The 21107-nt window shown below is 39.6% G+C and overlaps 1 protein-coding gene across 1 annotated transcript in view; it reads right to left on the bottom strand.

The window, feature by feature from the left end:
• MYH1 (myosin, heavy chain 1, skeletal muscle, adult) overlaps positions 1-18496 on the bottom strand; it is a 26692-nt gene extending 8196 nt beyond the window's left edge. The window contains exons 1-28 of the mRNA XM_011933257.1: positions 18474-18496; positions 18194-18224; positions 16393-16636; positions 16149-16292; positions 15876-16032; positions 14563-14590; positions 13708-13822; positions 13517-13609; positions 13322-13385; positions 12558-12656; positions 12367-12470; positions 12095-12233; positions 11761-11879; positions 11526-11675; positions 9155-9325; positions 8033-8342; positions 7569-7636; positions 5709-5796; positions 5509-5626; positions 5087-5210; positions 4862-4998; positions 4510-4765; positions 2678-2920; positions 2410-2586; positions 1471-1616; positions 1299-1389; positions 816-1205; positions 337-463 (exon numbers count right to left, since the gene is read on the bottom strand). Coding sequence (XP_011788647.1) covers positions 337-463; positions 816-1205; positions 1299-1389; positions 1471-1616; positions 2410-2586; positions 2678-2920; positions 4510-4765; positions 4862-4998; positions 5087-5210; positions 5509-5626; positions 5709-5796; positions 7569-7636; positions 8033-8342; positions 9155-9325; positions 11526-11675; positions 11761-11879; positions 12095-12233; positions 12367-12470; positions 12558-12656; positions 13322-13385; positions 13517-13609; positions 13708-13822; positions 14563-14590; positions 15876-16032; positions 16149-16292; positions 16393-16596 — 3862 coding nt within the window. The 5' untranslated portion in view covers positions 16597-16636; positions 18194-18224; positions 18474-18496. The remainder of the gene's footprint in view (positions 1-336; positions 464-815; positions 1206-1298; positions 1390-1470; positions 1617-2409; positions 2587-2677; positions 2921-4509; positions 4766-4861; positions 4999-5086; positions 5211-5508; positions 5627-5708; positions 5797-7568; positions 7637-8032; positions 8343-9154; positions 9326-11525; positions 11676-11760; positions 11880-12094; positions 12234-12366; positions 12471-12557; positions 12657-13321; positions 13386-13516; positions 13610-13707; positions 13823-14562; positions 14591-15875; positions 16033-16148; positions 16293-16392; positions 16637-18193; positions 18225-18473) is intronic.
• Between the last annotated feature and the right edge of the window lie 2611 nt (positions 18497-21107).

Here is a 21107-nt window from a genome sequence, read left to right as displayed (position 1 = left end):
TAAAGCCAAATCTTCCTTAAAGTCTTCAAAAATAAAAGGACCTGATTCTATTTCTCTCTCTCTCTCTCTCTCTCTATATATATATATATACACACACACACATATATATATATTTCATATATACACATACATATATTTCATATATACACATATATTTCTCACATATATATATGAAAGAAAGCAACCTCATGCCAGTGGTCAATAATGTTTTCTTATTAGTGGGGATCTCCCAGGGAGGTAGTATATGACCTCAAGTAACTAAATGCAGAGTTTTTAAGCAGATCGCACATGCAGGGTGAATTCGTCATTCAAGGTCAGTACTGGTAAATGGCCCACCTGATTCTGCCTGCAGGCGCGCTCTCTGCGCTGTGAGGTCATTGATCAGCCGCTGCTGCTCCTCTTCCTTGGTCTTAATTTCACTCAGTTGATCTTCTAGAGCGCGGCACATCTTTTCAAGGTTTCCCTGCATTCAAAAAGTGGTAGAAGGCATCTCAAGTCAGTAGTTGGACCAAAGAAAGTTTCAGTAATCTAAACATTCCATAGGAGCTGCAGTACTCATTTATTTTGAGAAGAAACTATCGTTACAAACAAAACCAGCAAAGGTCTTAGATTGTGATGGAAAGACTAATACATAGTCCAAGCATACTGCCACTGAATTGCTTGTTAATCTAACTACTTTACTAAATTGTACTATCCATGATATGAATAAAAGGGCACCTGATTTAGTTCATGAGATGTTTTTGAGATACAAATCATATTTGTGCTAAAGGGAAAAACAAAAAAACCAAATAATCCATGTGAAGTGTTGATTGTACCTTGGCTTTGGAGACGGTCTCCATGTTACCAGCAAGGTCATCGATCTCCATCTTCATCTCACTCTTCTCCTTCTCCAGCTTCTGCTTGACGCGCTGCAGGTTGTCAATCTGCTCCCCAAGCTCGGCCACACTGTCTGCGTGCTTCTTCCTCAGGGTGGCTGCCGTGGCTTCATGCTGCAGGGTGGCCTCCTCCAGGTCCCTGCGCATTTTCTGGAACTCAGCCTCCCGCTTCTTGTTCATCTCAATCTGGGCTGAAGTGGCCCCACCGGCTTCTTCCAGCCTCTCGCTGATCTCCTCCAGTTCCCGGGAGAGGTCAGAGCGCTGCTTCTCTGCTTTGGCCCGGGAGGCCCGCTCTGCCTCGATTTCCTCCTCCAGTTCCTCAATACGGGCCTGGAAATGGTGAAAAATATTAATATAAACTCAACTTCTTGGTGTCAGTACTTTTTGATGTTGAATTAGCCTGGTGAAAATCATTTAACGTACTTGTAACTCCTTGATTTTCTTCTGCAGCTGCATACCAAGGGCTTGTTCATCTTCAATCTTGCTTTGCAGACTGCTCATTTCAAACTCTTTCCTATTAGAAAAGCACTTTATGTCAGTCTCAGAAATATTAAGAGTAATTTCCCCACAAAACTCTTGTCCTGAAACTGCTTACTTTTTAAGCTTTTCATCAAGTTGTTGTTTATCATTTTCTATATCCATTGTGGATTCTTGAGCCAATTTTAGGTCTCCCTCTAGTTTTCTCTTTGCTCTTTCCAGATCCATCCGGATTTTCTTTTCTTGTTCCAAAGATCCTTCAAGCTAAAAGTTAATAATCCATGAATATGGTTCTCAGAAGGGTACCACCTTTTGTCCCAGATTAAATTTTTCAACATTATATCTATTCAGCAAACTATTTTTTTCTATGAATTAGGCAGATTTGTCCCATTGATTCCATTCTCCTTGGTATTTACCTAGTCGAAGAGTCATCGTTGAAAAGGTAAAATGTGCCTCTTTGTCACATTGTTACAATAAGTTACTAGTGAGACATTATGCTTTCTGCATCTCCCCACTGGAATCCACTACTTTTCCAGCTGGGATGGACACCATGCTAATACTTCCAAACCATGACTTTTTTAATGTCTCCCTTACTCAGGCATTTTCAGTGGGTTCTTCATCTTCCACATTCCTAATTCTGAGTGTCCTTTGTTTCTGTGAGAGAAAACCTTAGTGATCATTACAACTTCTTTGCTGTTGCTATGCTGCCTGCTTAAAACACCCACCCTCTTCTGTAACTGTACATAGCCACTTGTCTTTCAAGCCCAGCTAAAGACCTGTTTTGCTTGTATAGCTTTTCTTTGTGAACACGTTAAGCTTCCTTTCCCTCAATTCTTTTTACCCATATTGTCTGTTATTCACAGTTAACTTTCTTTATTGATTTTAACAACTTTCTTGTGTGTACATCTTAGTCCTTGTAATAGGGATGGTATTCCATATTCCTCATTCATAGGAGGTACTTGATAAATACTCACTACATCATAAAAACACAAACTCACGCTTACTTAGTTTGTTACAAAATTTTTTAAAAATCATTTTTATATAATGTTAAGCTTACGTCATCCACTTGTTGTTCAAGTTTGATTTTAGCTTTGGTCAGGGTGTTGACTTTGTCCTCCTCTGCCTGCAGGTCATCCAGGGTCTGCTGGTGGGCCTCCTGGAGAGCCTTCTTCTCCTTGGTCAGCTTAGCGATGGTTTCGTCCAGACCTGCCATCTCTTCTGTGAGGTTTTTCACCTACAAAGGTGAAGAAAGCAGCTTAGTTGTTCTAAAGCAGCTTAGTTGGGTGGCAGAACCTCTATACAGTATTGTAGAATGTGATTGGTACCTTGTTTTCTGTGGCATGTTTCTCCTTCTCAACCTTGGCCAGTGTCAGCTCAAGGTCATCAATGTCTTTCTTGAGTTCTGAGCATTCATCCTCCAGTTTTCGCTTCTTGGCTGTCAGCTCAGCATTGATCTCTTCCTCATCCTCAGCTCTTTCAGTCACCTCTTTGATTTTGGCCTCTAGCTGGATTTTGGTTTTGATCAGCTGGTCACACCTTTCCTCTGCATCAGCCAAGCTGTCAGCTTCCTGAGAAGAGGCAATAGATACTTATAGATTTTAGTTTCCTAGACATTTTCAGATTTTATTAATATTTTGAAACCAAACAAGGAAATTGTTTTAAGGCTTCAGGTTAATTTTTATTAGCTTTCTACCATTCAGCAAATATTTATTGGGCACTTATGAGTCTGGTGATAAAAAAAGTAACTTAAGTCATGGTTCCTGGTGAAATTATGTTACAATTATATTTACTATAACATATAATGTGTTGGTATATAATTTCAGGTCAGCCAATTTTCTTTTTTTTAATATTTATTTTCAGGAGCATTCAATATATGAAAAACCAATAGACAGAAGGATTGGTTTCTAGCAGGTTGCTAGGAGAGAGGGGTACAATCAGAAAAGTGCCTTAAAAGGAAGAAGTGTCATCCAGTGACAGAGTAGCCTGGAACTAAAGGAACACCTGGAAGCACCAAAGGGAATGGAACATGTTCAAGGTGATGCTTAGAGAAGTAGCAAACATATTTCTCATGAGAAGAAATAGGAGTTGGGATAAACTGTGAGGGAAGGACCATGTCTCTCATTCAAACTTACATCCCTGTCTGGAACTTCACCCAATATTTATTACTGGATAGTTGATAGAATATTGTTAAACAGAGGTTATATAATACTATCCTCAAAGGAGAGGAGTATTCTTGGATAAATTATCTCCTGTTTCTTGAAGGCATGATGAACCACTCCTCAGTGTGGAAAACCCCGATCTATACAAAGTACAGGAAAGTCACAGTGCCAACCTAGGTATTCGCAATTCATCATTCTTTAGATTTTCTAAATATGTGTCCCAAACTCGTAGGCACATGGGACTAGTCAATTCCCTTTCTGAATTCAGAGAACTAGGAGGGTAACTTTTAATGTTTCTGCTGTTGGTTTTGGGGGCAGCAAGTGAACTGTCTTGTTATTTGGGTTACAAAAATGGGTTAGGTAGTGGCTCTTGAGCAAATATTTCTCCCCAAGCCTCTGGATAGTTACTGGGACATTCGAATGAGAATATCAACCCTATCGCTCATACTTTGCATAAAAATAGGCATTATCTGTGGAAGGCATTGCCATTATCCTTACCAGAAAGCATTGCCATTATTCTTGCCATAATCCTACTCTTTCAGGTACTAAAAAGTTTCTAAAAATAAAGTTGAGCAGAAAGTTGCTCAGGGATTGTAGATGCAAAATTCAGAATATCAATTTCAAGTTAATGCGTTTTCATCAAAGTCTCCTTCTTCTTCACTGACAATATTTTTCTTTTTCACAGCTCTTACTTGCATTTTTCAGTAGGGAGAATTTAGGGAGCAAAGCTCACTTTATTTCTTGTTCACATTCTGCTATGGAAAACAACAGAGGGGAAGGAAAAATGCTTTTATTTTTCCCTTCCTGACAGCAAAGAATCCTACCACAGTGATTTTTAGTAATATTGTGTATGGAATTTTATAGAACATTCTAAGGAGTTATGGATTATTAAAGATTCATAACCTGTCCATTATTTAGTGGAATCTAGACCTCTCCTTAGTGACCACTCAGCTGAAGTTTTAGCATCAGATTGCAGGAAATGACTTCTGGATACTCACAGCTTGAACTTGGAGTTGCAAGTCATTTTTTTCTTGCATCAGAGCAACCATTTTTTCTTCCAGCTCTTTTCTTTTGGCCTCAGCTTTTGCAAGGCTTTCTTTCGTTTTCTCAAATTCTTCCTTCATGTTGGCCATCTCCTTCTCTGTCTCTGCACTCTTGAGGAGGGGTTTGATCTTGAAATACAGCTTCATCCAGGGCCAGTGCTTCACATTCATGAAGGCACGGACATTGTACTGGATGCAGAAGATGGACTCTCTGTCATAGGAACAGAAATGTTCAAATCAGATTATAATAAGCAGAATTAAAAGGCCTAGGATGATGAGGTTAAGTAAAGAATTCTTTACTTAATACCTTCTTTCCACCATTTTCTGGTACTCCACTCTTGCCAAGAACCCTCTACACATGGCCTGGGTTCGAGTAATCAGCTGGGCCAGCTTCTCATCTCGCATCTCCTCTAGGAGCCCCAGAAGACCAGCTTTGAAAAAGACCTATGTGTGAGAAGAATTTCAGATCAGAAAATTTACATAAAATTCAAAGGGACGGGAATAACATCAGGTAGGATTTACAGAATATTACCTTGGTGTGCCCAAATTTATACTGAGTGTGGTCAACATCAATGGACCCAAGGAGCTTCTCAGAAGCCTTCTTGCTATCGATGAATTGTCCTTCAGGGATAGCACTTGCATTTAATACCTTGTATCTGTTTAAGCCAGACAAAAAAATGATATGGCTGTTGTCACAGACAAGAAATCTTCCTGTCTGGCTATAGAAACAACATAGCCACTGGGTAATCTGAAATAAACAAGAACTCATATCTACCCCTTTATCTATCCTCTGTATATTCAAAAGACTTCAGATTTTTCTTATGTCAGTATGAAGTTTGTTAAGTGAGTTTATCTTCTCTTCAATTTTAAGAGGCGGTATAAAGGATTCTTTCATTGAAAAATGTTTACGAAGTAATAGAAACCTTAAAATAATTTACAGCAAAAATGTCTGACCTCTGTTTGAAGTCTGCATAAAGGATTCTGCTTGGGAATCCTTTCCTACAGATGCGGATGCCTTCCAGCACACCGTTACACCTCAGCTGGTGCAGGACAAGCTCATGCTCCATGGCACCTAAAAGAATGAATCCACATGTCATACTTCCTGGTCTATTGCACAAATGCTGGAGCTTGTCTGGATATCAGAAATGTCTTACCTGGAGTTTTTGTTTCATTGGGGATGATGCACCGCACAAAGTGGGGGTGAGTGCTCCTCAAGTTGGTCATCAGCTTATTCAAATTCTCCTGTGGAACCATGTGAGTTTACATTTTTAAAAGTGTACTGTTTTCTACATTCATATTTATAGATGTAATCATTGTGATCTATGATACTGGTTTAATTCTTATGAATAGTATCCAGATGAAAATTTTCAAAGAGTTATCTCTGGAATTTCCACATTCGCAATATGTCCTCCTATTTTCTGTTGGTGTGCATTAGAAACATAGATTTCTACTTGCTGTTGAAGTGACTGTTCACTGCTGTTGAATTTCCTAGTATATGTTTTAAATTCGCTATGACACTCTAAGTACATGGAAATACTCTACCCATTCTCTTTTTGCCTAGATACATGGTCTAATTTTACTACTAATCAATGCCTTCCTCTCATTCTCCCACTTTTTTCTTTTTCTTTACTTCTTTTTTTTTTTTTTTTTCTGAGACAGAGTCTTGCTCTGTTGCCCAGGCTAGAGTGCAGTGGTACAATCTTGGCTCACTGCAACCTCTGCCTCTCAGGTTCAAGCAATTCTCCTGCCTCAGCCTCCTGAGTAGCTGGGATTACAGGCACACGCCACCACCCCCAGCTAATTTTTGTAGTTTTGGTAGAGATGGGGTTTCATCATGTTGGCCAGGTTGGTCTTGAACTCCTGACCTCAAGTGATCCACCTGCCTCAGCCTCCCAAAGTGCTGGGATTACATGCGTGAGCCATGGCGCCCAGTCACACCCACTTCTTTCTTTACCTGACTTTCACTTGTATCTCTGTGTCTATCACATGCTTATTCTTTGCCATAGATACAGAGCTGTGTCCTCCTGCTTATTCCACAGAAAGTGGCCTTTATTAATGCCTATTCTGGGAATTGGTAGAAAACTGACAGCCATGTTACCAAGCGTGTAAAGTTTTCCATCTTTTGGAAATCCTGGTTTTTCCAAATATCTACAGCATCAGTTATTAGAGATGGAATCAGAATTGGGATTGCCAAAAGAAAAATAGACTTTCCTTTTTTTCCTTGAGATGGAGTCTTGCTTTGTCACCCAGGCTAGAGTGCAGTGACATGATCTCAGCTCACTGCATCCTCCTTCTCCTGGGTTCAAGCGATTCTCATGCCTCAGCCCCCTGAGTAGCTGGGATTACAGGCGCGCACCACCATGCCTGGCTAATTTTTGTATTTTTAGTAGAGACAGGGTTTCATCATGTTGGCCAGGCTAGTCTCGAACTCCTGGCCTCAAGTGATCTGCCTGCCTTAGCTTCTCAAATTGCTGGGATTACAGGCATGAGCAACTGTACTCGGCCGTATTTTTTTTTTCCAAGTGCTATTTTTTTAATCACATCTGGTTTCTTATTTCCTTCTTTTGACAGGGGCTCCAATTCCCACCACTGTTTTATCTTTAGCTTTCAAAATCTACTCATTTCTGTTCTATACCAATATATCTTTAAGCACCTAAATCACTTGGAGGCTCCCAAAGCCTCAAGCAAATCTCAGCTTTACGTAATCCTATCCCAGTGGAGTCTTTTAAGTGTTAAATGACCTCATTCTCAGGCCCCAGAATTGAATTTTGCTGTCTGATACTGACTTCTGCAATTCACTTTCATCTCCCCTGACTCCTTTGTCTTCTGAATAGTGAGGTGTGTCTTCCAAATTATCCCCAAGCTCCCTAAAACTCAGTTTTACCACTACCAGCTGAACTATCTCATTGAGTTACATCCAGTTCTAGAATCCTTGAAAGATTAGTTTTTCCCCCACACCATAAAGTACATTGAATATCCTAAATCTAATTAGACAGAGAAAATGAAGTTTGTACCCTGAAGAGAGCAGACACGGTCTGGAAAGAAGAACCCTTCTTCTTACCACCTTTCTTTCCACCAGCCTCTAAGGGGAAAAAAAAGAAGCAATCATAGGACGGCCTTTCTCTGGTTATGGTTTTTGTTGTTTGCTTTGTCTTTTTTTTTTTTTTTTTTCCTGAGATACTGGAGTGCAGTGGCGTGATCTCGGCTCACTGCAACCTCCACCTCCTGGGTTCAAGTGATTCTCCTGCCTCAGCCTCCCGAGTAGCTGGGATTATAGGCACCTGCCACCACACCCGGCTAATTTTTGTAATTTTGGTAGAGATGGGGTTTTGCTATGTTGACCAGGCTGGTCTTGAACTCCTTACCTCAGGTGATCTACCCACCTTGGCCTCCCAAAATGCTGGGATTACGGGCACTGCATCTGACCTCTGATTATGTTTTATATATTAGGTAAAAGATTAATTATATTGATAATTACCTGCTTCCGCTGCCGTTGCCCCAGTGAAGAGATGAGCCAGAGTCTTCATTGCAGACTTCTGGTACAGCCCCACCACAGTCTCGTTCAGGGGGTCCTTGTTCTTGTCGAGCCAGCCGGCAATGTTGTAGTCCACGGTGCCGGCGTAGTGAATCAGAGAGAAGTGGGCCTCAACCTTGCCTTTGGCAGGCTTGGGCTTCTGGAAGTTATTGGATTTTCCAAGATGTTGTTCATACAGCTTGTTCTTGAAGGAGGTGTCGGTTGCCTTGGGGAACATGCACTCCTCTTCCAGGATGGAGAAGATGCCCATAGGCTGGAAGCATGAAAAGAAAGAAATGCCACTTGAATTCTGTCTGCTTATAGAAATAACACGTGACATTAATAATGATCCCATCTGAATCAATTCACCCTTCAATTCTACAGAGTTAATGAAAACTCATTCCTTTGGTCAGAAGTCATTAACTTAACAAATATTTATTGGGTGCTGATCAGGAGCCTCGTGCTGTGTCAGGCTCTGGGATATGACAGAGTAAGACAGATGAGGGCTGTGCGCCTGTGGAGTTTGTGTCTTTACCCCAGAGACCTTAGAGCAATGTTTCTCCAAGTGTGACTTGCAAATTAGCTGCATCAGAATCACTTGTTCAAAATGAGGATTCTGATGCTTCATCCTACACTTACCAGAAAGTATTCTACGGGTGAGATGAGGGAAACCTGCAACTGTACCGAGCATTCCTGGTGAGTCTTTCACACACTGGATTTTAAAAGCCTCTGCTTTAACGTACATCAGTAGAAATTCATACTTCTAATGCAATAATGATGACTTTAGGATGACAAAAAAAAAAAAAGTAAAAAATATTCTAATCAGTACACTTTTGGTAAGGAAAGATGACTTTAAATGTAAGACTTTGTATTGCAAACTGTGGGGATGTGTTGAGTTCTGGACTCTATAGAAAATACTTAATCTCCTTTTATCAGAATATCTACCTCAGAGTTGGCAAAATAAGGAATTCTCCTTGTGTTTTTCACAAGTAGAAATATTTAGCCATTGCCTATATCAAGATTTTATGATTTTCTTTTAAATACTGTACAGCAGTATGATCTGTGATCTGCAAAAAGCAAGCCAACCTTCTCAATGAGCTCGATGCAGGCAGCCAGGTCCATCCCGAAGTCAATGAACTCCCACTCGATACCTTCCTTCTTGTACTCCTCCTGCTCCAGCACGAACATGTGGTGGTTGAAAAACTGTTGCAGTTTTTCATTGGTGAAGTTGATGCACAGCTGCTCCAGGCTGTTGAACTAAGTAAGTGGAAAATACAAATTAGCATTCCATTTATAATGAAATCTTCTCTTTGAAAGTGGTGTTTTTTTAGTTAGCCAAATTGCCCTCTTAGGATGGTATCGTTTTATCCTACCTATACCTACGCAATGAAGTTTTTGCTGCTGTTGGCATGCTTGTTAAAATTGTCTCTTCAACACCCATCAACAAGCTCTGAATGATGCCTTCCTATGCAATAAAAAAAGTTGTTTGGAGCTGGAGGCCGTTATTCTTAGCAAACTAATGCAGGAATGGAAAACCAAATACTGCATGTTCTCACATATAACTGGGAGCTAAATGATGAGAACACATGGACATATAGAGGGAAACAACACACAATGGGGCCTATTGGAGGGTGGAGAGTGGGAGGAGGGAGAGGATCAGAAAAAAATAACTCATGTGTACTAGGCTTAATACGTGGGCAACACAGCTTACGTATGTCACAAACCTGCACATGTACCACTAAACTTAAAAGTTTTTTTGAAAAGGTTGTTTGGTTTTTACAGCATTTGTTTTTGTTGGTCAGAGGTTTCTTAATGATTTATGATTATGTTGTAAACTAGCTAAGTTTGTTAGATCTGAGCCATTACGGTCTGTATGTTGTCCTTAGTATTAAAAATTCAACAGCTACTATTTGGTGAACATTTACTCTACAGTAGACACTATACTAAGTGCCTTATATAAGTTACTGCATTTAATCCTCACAGCTACCTTTGTAGGTGGTATCATTTGCTCATTTCATGGGTGAGGAAACACTATTAGAGAGGCTAAGTAACTTGTGTAAGACCATGGCAGTAAGGGTCATGGCAGAAACCCCAACATTTTGATACCAGAGCCAGTGTTTGTAACTACTCCCAGAACTTGAGTAGGCCTGCCTTGCTTCATTATTCAGGACACTTACATGGAAACACAATTGAGGATGCCCTTGTTTAAAGGCACTATCACCATACAGAAAAGTCAAAGGAGTTCTACAGGGGGGATGAATCTGGCAAGCATATACTAAGTCAAGAAGCCAGTCACAAATACCACATATTATCTGATTCCATTATATGACGTGTGCAGAACAGCCAAATCCAGAGACAGAAAGTAGATTAGGGGTTTCTGTGGCCTAGGGGGAGGACAAAATGGAATTTCCTGTTGGGGTGATCAAAATGTTCTGAAATTGTTGTGATGATAGCACGTACCTGTGAATATACTAAAAACCATTGAATTTTATACTTTAAATAGGTGAATTGTATGATACGTTAATTATATCTCGATAAAGCTGTTACTTAAAAAAAAAAAAAAAAGCTCAAAATGATTGCAAGTACCCTGTCATTAGTTTTCTTATTTTAAAAAGTGTGGATTGCTTTTCCTGTTCCTGCTTGATGACAGATTATTCCTTTCTTCCCGCGTTGGCTTGGAAATGTCTGGAAGTGCCTCCATTTCTAAAATTTCATCCAGTTTCAATCAGATGTATGAAAATGTCATCCAGTTTCATACATAGATAAAAGTTTGGAAGTGCGACCTCTAAATGAGAAACATCCAAGATACTGCTGTCAAGTGGAGGATTTCAGTAACCTTATTTCCTAAGCTGTGTAGCAGATATTCTTTCTTAGGCAGACAAATTTGAGTTTATTTATGATGCCATTTCTATACTCAATACCTGGGTATTGCAGAGGTTATCCTAATAATTAAACACATTTCATTTCTCGGCAAACAGAATCTCAAAGTCTTTCTTTTAAAGACTTTGTCTTCTTCACTGCCATCTTTGATCCTATTATTGCCTTCACTATCTTACTGTTTACTGAGTGCTGCCTGCATGCTTGGGGACTGTGTTAAGGGCTGAAAATTCAGAAATCTTGAAACCAGCAGACAGATCTCAGAAGTGAGTCTGTGATCTGGAATGCTAAGTGCTTTACCTATAGGTCCTAGTTGAATTTGCCCAATGATCAATTAGGTACCATTCCCATTATTACACAGTTAGTAATTGGCAGAGCAGGAGTTTGAATCCAGGTCTATCTCATTCCAAAGTTCATTTCCTTTCATGGTCTTTTGGTGCTCTTTCATGTGTTAGTTAAGTTTATAGTGCAGCTATTTTTCATAGACCCTTTCCATAAGTGACTACAGTCATGCTATATGACTGCAGCGACAAGCTTGCTTGTTGGAAGCTTTTTTGGTACAATTTTTCTGCTAACTCACATCAAAGATCTCAAAGCCAGCAATGTCCAAGACCCCAATGAAGTACTGCCGGGGCTGCTTGGTGTCCAGCTGCTGGTTGATGCGGGTGACCATCCACAGGAACATCTTCTCGTAGACAGCTTTGGCCAGAGCACCCACTGCATTGTACACCTTCACAGATAAAGTTTGTTGGTGTTATTAAAGGCATGTCATGAAGGCCTGGGATGTGTGTGATTCATTGAGGTCCTGCACTTACCTGCTGCACAGTTTGACCTTTGGTGACAAACTCATTGCCGACCTTGACCCTAGGGTAGCAGAGGGCTTTGAGCAGATCTGCAGAGTTCAGATTTTGGAGATAGGCTGCCTTGTCAGCAACTGCAGAAACATAATTCAGATACCCAATATGACCTACTCTGGGACCCACAGTTCAAAGGGGCAGAGTATTGAGTGAATAACTTTGTAGAAAGTCTGTGTGTGGGTACATCTGAGTATGTCCATCAGGAGCTCAGCTGTAAAGAAGACCTGAGTTTTGGAATGGACGTTTTTGCCTATATTCTCTCATTAAACCCAGATGGAGATTCATTTAGTACCTTCAGTGCCATCTGGCTCAGCTTGCTCCTCACGCTGCTTTTGCTTGAATTTCATGTTCCCGTAATGCATCACAGCCCCTGTGAGCTTATAGATGGACACTCTTTCATCTGACGTGAAGCCCAGAATTTCAATGGCACTCTACCAGGAGAGATGAGAAGACAAAGTTAGGGCACAAGAGAATTTATACTGTATCCTTTACACACATATAGACGGCTGTTATTGCCATTCCCATGCATAATGGATTTTAAATGAAAATTCATGTATAACTTACATCTGTAGCCATCAACTCTTCTTGGTCATCAATGCTGGGCACTGTGATCTCCCCTTGACTGACGAAGGCATAGTCATATGGGTTGGTGGTGATCAGGAGCATTTCTGGGTCACAGAATTCAGGGCATTTGTTTTACATTAGAAGATAGTACAGTGACAATCTTCTAGCTGTGAATTTAAGTTATTTCTTACCAATTAGATCTGGCTTCTTGTTAGACATGATCTGATAAAAAATATGATAGCTTCTTTCAGCCTTTAGCTGGAAAGTAACTCTAGACTTCTCCAGAAGATCTGCAACAGATAGTAGACATCAGATTATGGGGGAAAATTACACAATGTCCTGGAGTGATTTGGGGACTTGGGATCATTAGCTAAATCTCATTGGCCTCTTGAGATTTCAGCTGAATGTTCCTGTGAAGTACCACATATTATGTCTCTACAAACACTATTGCAGTTCCTCATACCTCCTGGGAAAAAAAGTGAAATATGCTTGGATCAAGACATTCACTTCGCATACAGAAGATCCTTGACATTTGGAATATAATCGAGTCCTGAGACTCCCTCTGCAGCATCCTGTTGCCATATCATAGAGGGACTACTAAAAGCAACAGTATTAAAGCTCAGGCTAGGAAGAAATCACATATCCTCAATCCCTGGACAACTTGTTTACTCCTAGTGTTAGTTTTTTCTTAAAAAAAAAAAAATTTGAAATCATTCTGGGGCTGGAATACTTTGGATATGCCCAGCAGTTCCTGGCAGTTCCCACAGAAGAATTACCTCATGACTGGAGTGGGTAAAGCACACTGTGGGCTGTGGATAAGACTGACGTTAACCACAGGCATGTTTGGCAGCAGACTGGTGCTTTACAAGCTCCATATTCAGCAGGAGCTGCACAGTGTTCCTCCAAACCAATATTTGCCATTCTTGGATTCTATTTAGGAGGTCCTGTTACTCACATGTTTCAATATCAGCAGAAGCCAGTTTCCCTGTGGTGCCGAAGTGGATCCTGATGAATTTACCCTTGTAAGTAAAAAAGATGTTGTTATACCCAAAACTTGAAGTACATAGTAGGGATGCCATTGAAATAATTCAGACATGCTTTCTCTGGCATCTAAAGGCAGAGAAGAACCTTCAGCAACCAAGAGACTTACAAAGCGAGAGGAGTTGTCATTCCTCACGGTCTTGGCGTTGCCAAAGGCCTCCAGCAGGGGGTTGGCACTGATGATTTGATCTTCCAGAGTCCCCTGCAAAGGCAAGAGCAGTCCTTGCGTCTGGGGCTTGGGAATTTCCTACCCGAGAGTCCCAACAGAGCCTGGATTGTGACTGTGACAATCAGACTCACCTGTATTTTGCCAGAAGTAACTTCTTCCTTCTTCTTCTCCCCAGTAACTGCAATTGTTGCAAAGTACTGGATGACACGCTTGGTGTTCACAGTCTTCCCTGCACCAGATTCTCCACTGTCAGAGACCAGACTCATGAGAAATTAAGCACTGCAACAAATGAAACTACAACTACCTCGTGCCTTTGTCTTTATATCTCTATCAGAGAGCCTTTTACATCTTTCTTTTCAGCCTACATATAGCTCATATTATTTCTATTGCTTTGCACTGACAAGAAGTAGAAAAAATCAGTCATTATTCATTTAACACGTATTTCTTGAGTGTTTATAATGTGTCAGCTTTTTTTCTGGGTGCTGAGACCTGGATTGAGGGGTCTGAAAAGTACTCAGCACCTCTATAGTGAATGAAACAGTTAGTAGGAAACTCTATGAAACGTGCATGTGTTTTTCCATTTCCTCGTACTAGAGACATGGCTCAAGTTTGGTCTTTGAAGGAACAGACATTCTCTAAGTGGGCCTTAAGAATGAACTGCTAGTAATATTTCTAAACTGCTGTACCTTTCAAATGCTGTATGCTGCTCATTGCACTATACTGGGTTCCAGCCAAGCTCATTTTACACTTTCTACTCACTGAAAAGTTCTGTGGAACTTTCAAGACTGAACTAGCAAAGGTGATTTAGAACATTATTATTTTACATTCTAATGCAATGTAAACCTTATAATAAAGCTAAACCTATATCTAGTTCCAGGTTGATCATTCACTGCTTTAGCAGGGAGCATTAACTAATTTCTTCTTTCGGTTTGTCATTTTTCCAGTGAGAATAAACTGCCAATAAATCTCAGAATAGGAATACATACGTGATCAAGATAGACTGATTCTCCCGATCTAGAAGAAAAACAGTGGACAATCAGCACATGTATCAGTTACACAAACAAAACTTTCTATAGGGAAACAGAGCATTTGAGTATAAGTGTCATGTATTCAATGGGGTTTTTCAATATATTGTGGTAAAGTTATGGTATTATATTTAAGCCTCTTAAATTTGGGGAAGAGACACATAAAAATGTCATATCTTAAATTCCTTAATACAGAAAGAAAGTGTGTCTTGTTGGTTTAATATAAAGAGCAGTATTCTGCAAAGCTAGGTACATTCCTTAGTTGTCATCTGTAGATTTCAATGGCATGCTGTCTGCTGATTAATGCATATAGCTGAAAAATGCATAATATGCTAAAGGCTTGGACTGTCATTTAATAGATTGAAGTAGTGTTAAGCTGTGATTGAGATTTTGTTTCTAAGACAAACAGAAAATATTTAGTGTCTTTTGGCCACAGACTATAGCCCTAATTTCGATCAGCCCTCCCAAAAGTGTACCATGGTGTTAAAGATGAGGTAAGAGAGGATGCCTCAATCAAAATAAAATCTTTCTAAGGCGGGAAAACAGTTTCTGTTTATATGTGTGTAGCTCTAAAACATCATCTTCATTCAAAGGATATCATCTCTCTTTTTTTTTTTTTCTTTTTTTTGAGACGGAGTCTCGCTCTGTCACCCAGGCTGGAGTGCAGTGGCCGGATCTCAGCTCTCCGGAGTAGCTGGGACTACAGGCGCCCACCACCTTGCCCGGCTAGATTTTGGTAGAGACGGGGTTTCACCGTATTAGCCAGGATGGTCTCGATCTCCTGACCTCGTGATCCGCCCGTCTCGGCCTCCCAAAGTGCTGGGATTACAGGCTTGAGCCACCGCACCCAGCCAGGATATCATCTCTGAGATGCACTCTGATGACTTCAAAGAGATGACAGTACTTGTAAAAGTATCTAATTTATAATTAACAAGAAACTGAGGCACCAAAAGGATTGAACTCCTATTTTTCATTTCTATTCAGATAATATATGATTTATATGATTCAGTTGTTACTTAATCTTGGCTCTTATTACTTAAATATATTAATGGGATGGAGCAATAGCATGGCCTAGTAAAGTCAGGGAGGTGTACTCAGGAGAGCAGAGTTTTACTACCAGCTTTGACAGTATGTACTTCTCTGTGCTTTAGTCACCTCTGCTGAACAACCAGGGGGGTGGATTGGGTTTTTTTCTAAAGGTCTTTTTTTAGTTCTAACATTTTGTGATTATGGGTGGTAAAATAATTTATATGAAAACCAGCTGATCCACTCACCAGTCAGCATGAACTGATAGGCATTGTCAGAGATGGAGAAGATGTGGGGCGGGGCCTCCTGGCGCTTTTTGCCTCGGTAGGCTGTCACCACCTCTGCATTATACACTGGCAACCACTTGTAGGGGTTGACGGTGACACAGAACAGGCCTGAGTAGGTCTGCACCCAAAAAAAGGGGGGGGAACAGAATTATTTGATGGGGACCTTAATCATCTATTACTTGTCAAAAACTATTAACTACTCTAATGAGTAGAAGGCCGTGAGAAAGAACTCACGTAAATCATCCAGGCTGCGTAGCGCTCTTTGAGGTTGTACAGCACAGCAGGTTCATGCAGGTGAGTCATCATGGCCATGTCCTCGATCTTGTCATATTTGGGAGGGTTCATGGGGAAGACTTGGTCTTCTTTCACCGTTACGGTCTGTCCAGTCAAACAAGAGAGGCCAGATCAAAAAATAAGCGTCTGCTAACTTAACCCGAAATGAGGCAGGGTCTACTCAGCTCCAGATGTTTTTACTCACAGCTCCAGCTTCAGTCTTGGCTGTCACCTTCCCCCCTTCCCTGCTCTGCACTGTTGCTTTCACAAAGGACTCCTTAGGGTCCACCACGAAGACTGATGTCTTAGCATCAAAAGGCTTGTTCTGAGCTTCAATTCGCTCCTTTTCAGACTTTCGGAGGAAAGGAGCAGCCTCCCCAAAAATGGCCATCTCAGAGTCGGAACTCATGGCTGCAGGTTACTGATGACAGCCCAGTTAAGGACCCTGACTGGCAGAGGAAGAAAAGAAATTGTAGAAATTAAGAAACTGGGCCATTAGATTCACATTTAAAACTTTTTTAAAAAGTTTACTGACCAATTGAGTGCTTAGTATTGCATTGGGTATGACTACCTCCCTGGCTTGGTTGAGGATAAAATGTCAGTCTCTTTGTTCTGTGCCAGTGCTGACAGATACTTAATCATGCATTTGGAAAGAGACTGTTGTTTCTGGCTCACCTATTGCAGTCTCTTAGCTGCTTTCTCTGTTTCATTTGTTATGTATATTAATCTTTATAAGCTGTCTATCATTGGCTTATGGAGAACATAAAGCTATAATGGTGGCAGGATAGTCTCTAGTTCTTTCACTTATAGTTTTTTATCTTCCCAACTGGATTATAAGCACCTTGCAGGCAGGGAGTTCTCTTCTTTTTATGGTATCCTTCACACCTCTTAGAACACATGCTGGACACAGAGAAGGGCTCAAAGCTGGCTTGGTGAATTAAAAGAACAATAGGAATATGTTGCTATAATTTCAGGAACTACTCTGTACATGATGGAAATATTTTCATTATAAACTTAGGAGTTACAAAGACTTCCTAATATACAGGAAAGCAGAAATGCATGGATCTTTGTTTTGCATGGTTAAAAAATATTCTATTATCTATCAGTTTCTGTTGTCTCTGTATAATAATTTTGACAAACTCAGCTTCTTCCCTGGTCTTTAGCATTTCTCAAATATTTATTATAAAACATTCTTACCTATGTTTTCTTGCTTTATTGTTAACATTTTTATAACAATTTCACAAGACTTGTTCTTTTCAGGATCCACATTAACTAGCATTCATTAATGCTGTCAATAATCCTGATGTATATTCTAATTTGTAATAATGAAAGTACCTTTTCCAGGAAAGCTCATTTGGATACATTTTTCACATTTTTCCCATTGAAACTATATTGACTCTGATAACACAATTAAAATGCTTCATCTTGCTGAATATGCTCACAATCATATTTCATATTGTATGTGTATATATATGTGTATGTGTATATATATATATTCGTTAATTTTTATTTTACAGATTGTGAAACAACATGCAGATTTAAGCAACTTTTCCAAGGCAAAGATTCAGAACATTCTATTTATCCATTTAGACATCATCTCTCATAGTTTTTTATATTTATAGGGCTGAGGAAAAGCCATAGTATAGAAAATTTAAATTTTCTCGATAATTGAGTAACACTTTGAAATGTTACATTGCATGTTGTAATGCAGTCATTTAAAAGATAAACTACAATGCTGGAAATAGTGAATGAAATTCACTATTGTGAAAAAAATTCCCAAAGACTCTGAGAAAACATTTTCATATATTGCAAGGGATATGAGTTAATGAGAACCAGTTTCTCAAGTCATTCTCCATTTTTTAAGAGAAGCACGATCAACCATGAAATGGAAATGATTTTTTTATCACTCCCCTCACCCCGCCCCCTACCACTTCCAAACCACTGCAGAAGATTCCTTGCGCTCTGTGAGCAATGAGGAAAAAAAAAAAAAAAAATCAGAATCTTACCGTAGAGATGCGACCTTAAAGTGGATCAGAACTGTAAGAAAAAGAGCAAATCTCTTCTGATTAAATTATAACAATTCCCAATTATAGAATAATTCTTAACTGAGAACCAGGAAATGACTGGGACGACTACAACATCTAATTAAAATTGCTACAGAGTAAGCTGGTGCTTCACTGGCAGGGCTGCCAGGGGCAGTGGGAGCCAGGATGTGTGGCATGCACGGGGGCAGCCAGACATCCCTTACCGTCCTCCAGACAGAACCCTGTCTTCACACACACTTACCTTGAAGCTTTATGAGGAGAGACAAGTCATAGTCATTCCAAGGGTACTTTTATAGGCTCAAATATGGAAAACACGTAACCTCCTCCTCTTTCTTAAAACATATTTGGCAAAACATGTTTTTGGCATTGACGGTCTCCAAGCCTAATTCCCCTCATATTAAAGATGTTTGGATATAATTAGAAATATTTCCTCTCACATTGGGTTAAGTATATGAATCAATCTCCTATAAATAATTTGAGTCGTTGGCAATCTTAAAGTTGTTGGCCTTTGGAATAATGTAAGGTGTTGTTTCAAAGACAGCTAAGTTCTGGAATCCCTGGACTTTGTTGCCTACTGCTCTTCTGTTTCACAGAGTCGCCTGTGTGAAGTCTTTTCAACTGCCTGCACAGTTATGATAGTATACTCGGGAGGAAAGCTTCTGCTCTTTAGCAGAGTGTTATAAAAACATTGTTGCTTTCTCTCAAAAAGATTTCCTTTTCTTTCTCTTTTTTTGCAATTTATTGTGCTTTTTCAAGGATGCTTGGAAATTTAATTTTGAAACTTGCTTCATGAAGAGCAGCCAAAGATAGCTTCTTTTGTTTCCTTCAATCAGTCGCCTCTGGTTCATTGTCAAATCATTCCACCGGCACTTCAGACTTGCTCCGAAATTGCATTGCCTTGCCAAGCAGAGATGTCCTGCTTCTCTCATTTTTTTCGATGCCCAAGTTGCTTGTGAAATCTAGTTTCCTCTATGAAACTCAACATAAGAAAATGTTGGAAACAGGGCATTTCTCTGTCTAAATATGCAGCGTCAATGATTTTTCCTCTATCAACTCTCCATGGGATATATTTAATATTTTGCTTACAAACAATACCTGAACAGTGTTTTCTATTTTAATTTTAATTTTTTTTAAAGTTTATTTTACTGTCTTTGTGGCCTTGCGTCTCTCTCTGTCAGCATTGTCTGGCTGGGACTGGGACCACATTTGCTTAATATACCTGGTTTTGCAGCCACATCTGTATTATTGTACTTATATTTCAATTGATTGAATGGCTATAGCTTGCCTTATGAAAGGAGATATCTGGATATACTAGTTGTAAAGGTCACATCGTTTTATTACCATAAGGGATCATCTAATTCATCTTCCTCATTATACTAATAAAGCAACTGAGATCCAAAGAATAGAAGAGAATCTCCACAAATCACACAGCAGTTTAGACTCTGGTCACCTGACTTGCAGTCCAGCGTACTCGCTTGTGACACTCTTCTACCTGGGGTAGATTAAAGCCATCAGGAAGGGTATTGCAGGGATGTGCATCTGAGAGGGCCTTTCCTAGCCATCTGTTAGCCTGCTTTGTTACCACAGGTACATAATTTTACTTTCTTACTTGTCTGTTTCTTTACTAGGCACCTGCAAAATGTGGGTAATGATTTTCAGGATGACAGAACATTTTAATAATGTTCTCAACAGGATTTGATGGGAATTTTCAGACAACCTTTTGTCTTGCTCTGGGTAAACTTTTCAATAAGTAGGAAGTAAGATATTGTTTTTGTTTATTACTGCCATGTTATAAAGCACTTAAGCAATTCCAGGTGATACAGGAGTAAAGTGAAAGGCTTATGCTGTGAGAAGAGCAATTCCACACCCTTTCTAAGGCCAGTGCGACAGTGTGAATCCAACTTACCTGTTAAACTACCATGTCTAATTTACATCATTTTCACACAGTGCCATTTAGACCAAGATACTCTTACTTTCTATTTGATGGGAAGTTACCATTTAGCTTTTCCTTTATTCTGTCGAGGAAGGTTATATTTTTGGCTATGCATCTCAGCTGCATCCAGTTTAAAAACCTTGATCCTCTAGGGAAACGTCTCTGAGTAGTCCAGATTGCTATGATATCTACTTTTTGTACCAAACTCATACCCATCATTATGTGTGTTGAATATACATTTGAATAATCTACTTTGAGATCATGTTTTCTTGACACTTTTAGTCATTTATTTTGGCTCTTTATATGATTATACGAGAGACCATAAAGACTGGAAACATAGGCTAATAGCTCATGGATACTACATTATAACACGTAAAATAATACTCTCTCTGTCTCCAGGTTTGATAGACACCCTGTAGTTTTCACAGGGAGAAGAGTCATATTTAATTTAATTTTGAAACTTGCTTCATGAAGAGCAAGGTCATGTCAAACCCATTACCCAGTGCACGTACTGTGGGCATATGGTACATTGGAATTAATAATGTAAATATCCATGGGCTAATTAAGAATATTTTGGATTTATATTCTTGATAACAGTTATTCAACAAAGAGAATTAATGATACAATTCAGTTTGAATCCCCTATATGAGAATATAGCTAGTACCATCCTCAAAAAGGTTCATGGTAGGGGAAGCAGGAGCTTTCTAAGATTTTACTGTACTCAGATATAAGGAAAGTTCAGAAAGAAATAAAACAGACTTCTAGATTTCTGTTCATTAGAACAGTCTTTCTTGATAAGTGACACCTTTACAGCCTTAAGGTGTTGCTGTAGACCCAGAATAAAAGTGAATACATAAATACTTAGTCGCCCATTAAATGTGATTGTTTGACAGCTCTGTGACTATTCAAACTTTGACATAGCTTCAGGAAAGAGAAAAGACA

This window comes from Colobus angolensis, unplaced genomic scaffold (genome assembly GCF_000951035.1).
Source record: "Colobus angolensis palliatus isolate OR3802 unplaced genomic scaffold, Cang.pa_1.0 Scaffold125, whole genome shotgun sequence".
Lineage (NCBI taxonomy): Eukaryota > Metazoa > Chordata > Mammalia > Primates > Cercopithecidae > Colobus > Colobus angolensis.
Note: the sequence above shows the minus strand (reverse complement) of the source record. Positions and strands in the feature narration are given on the sequence as shown.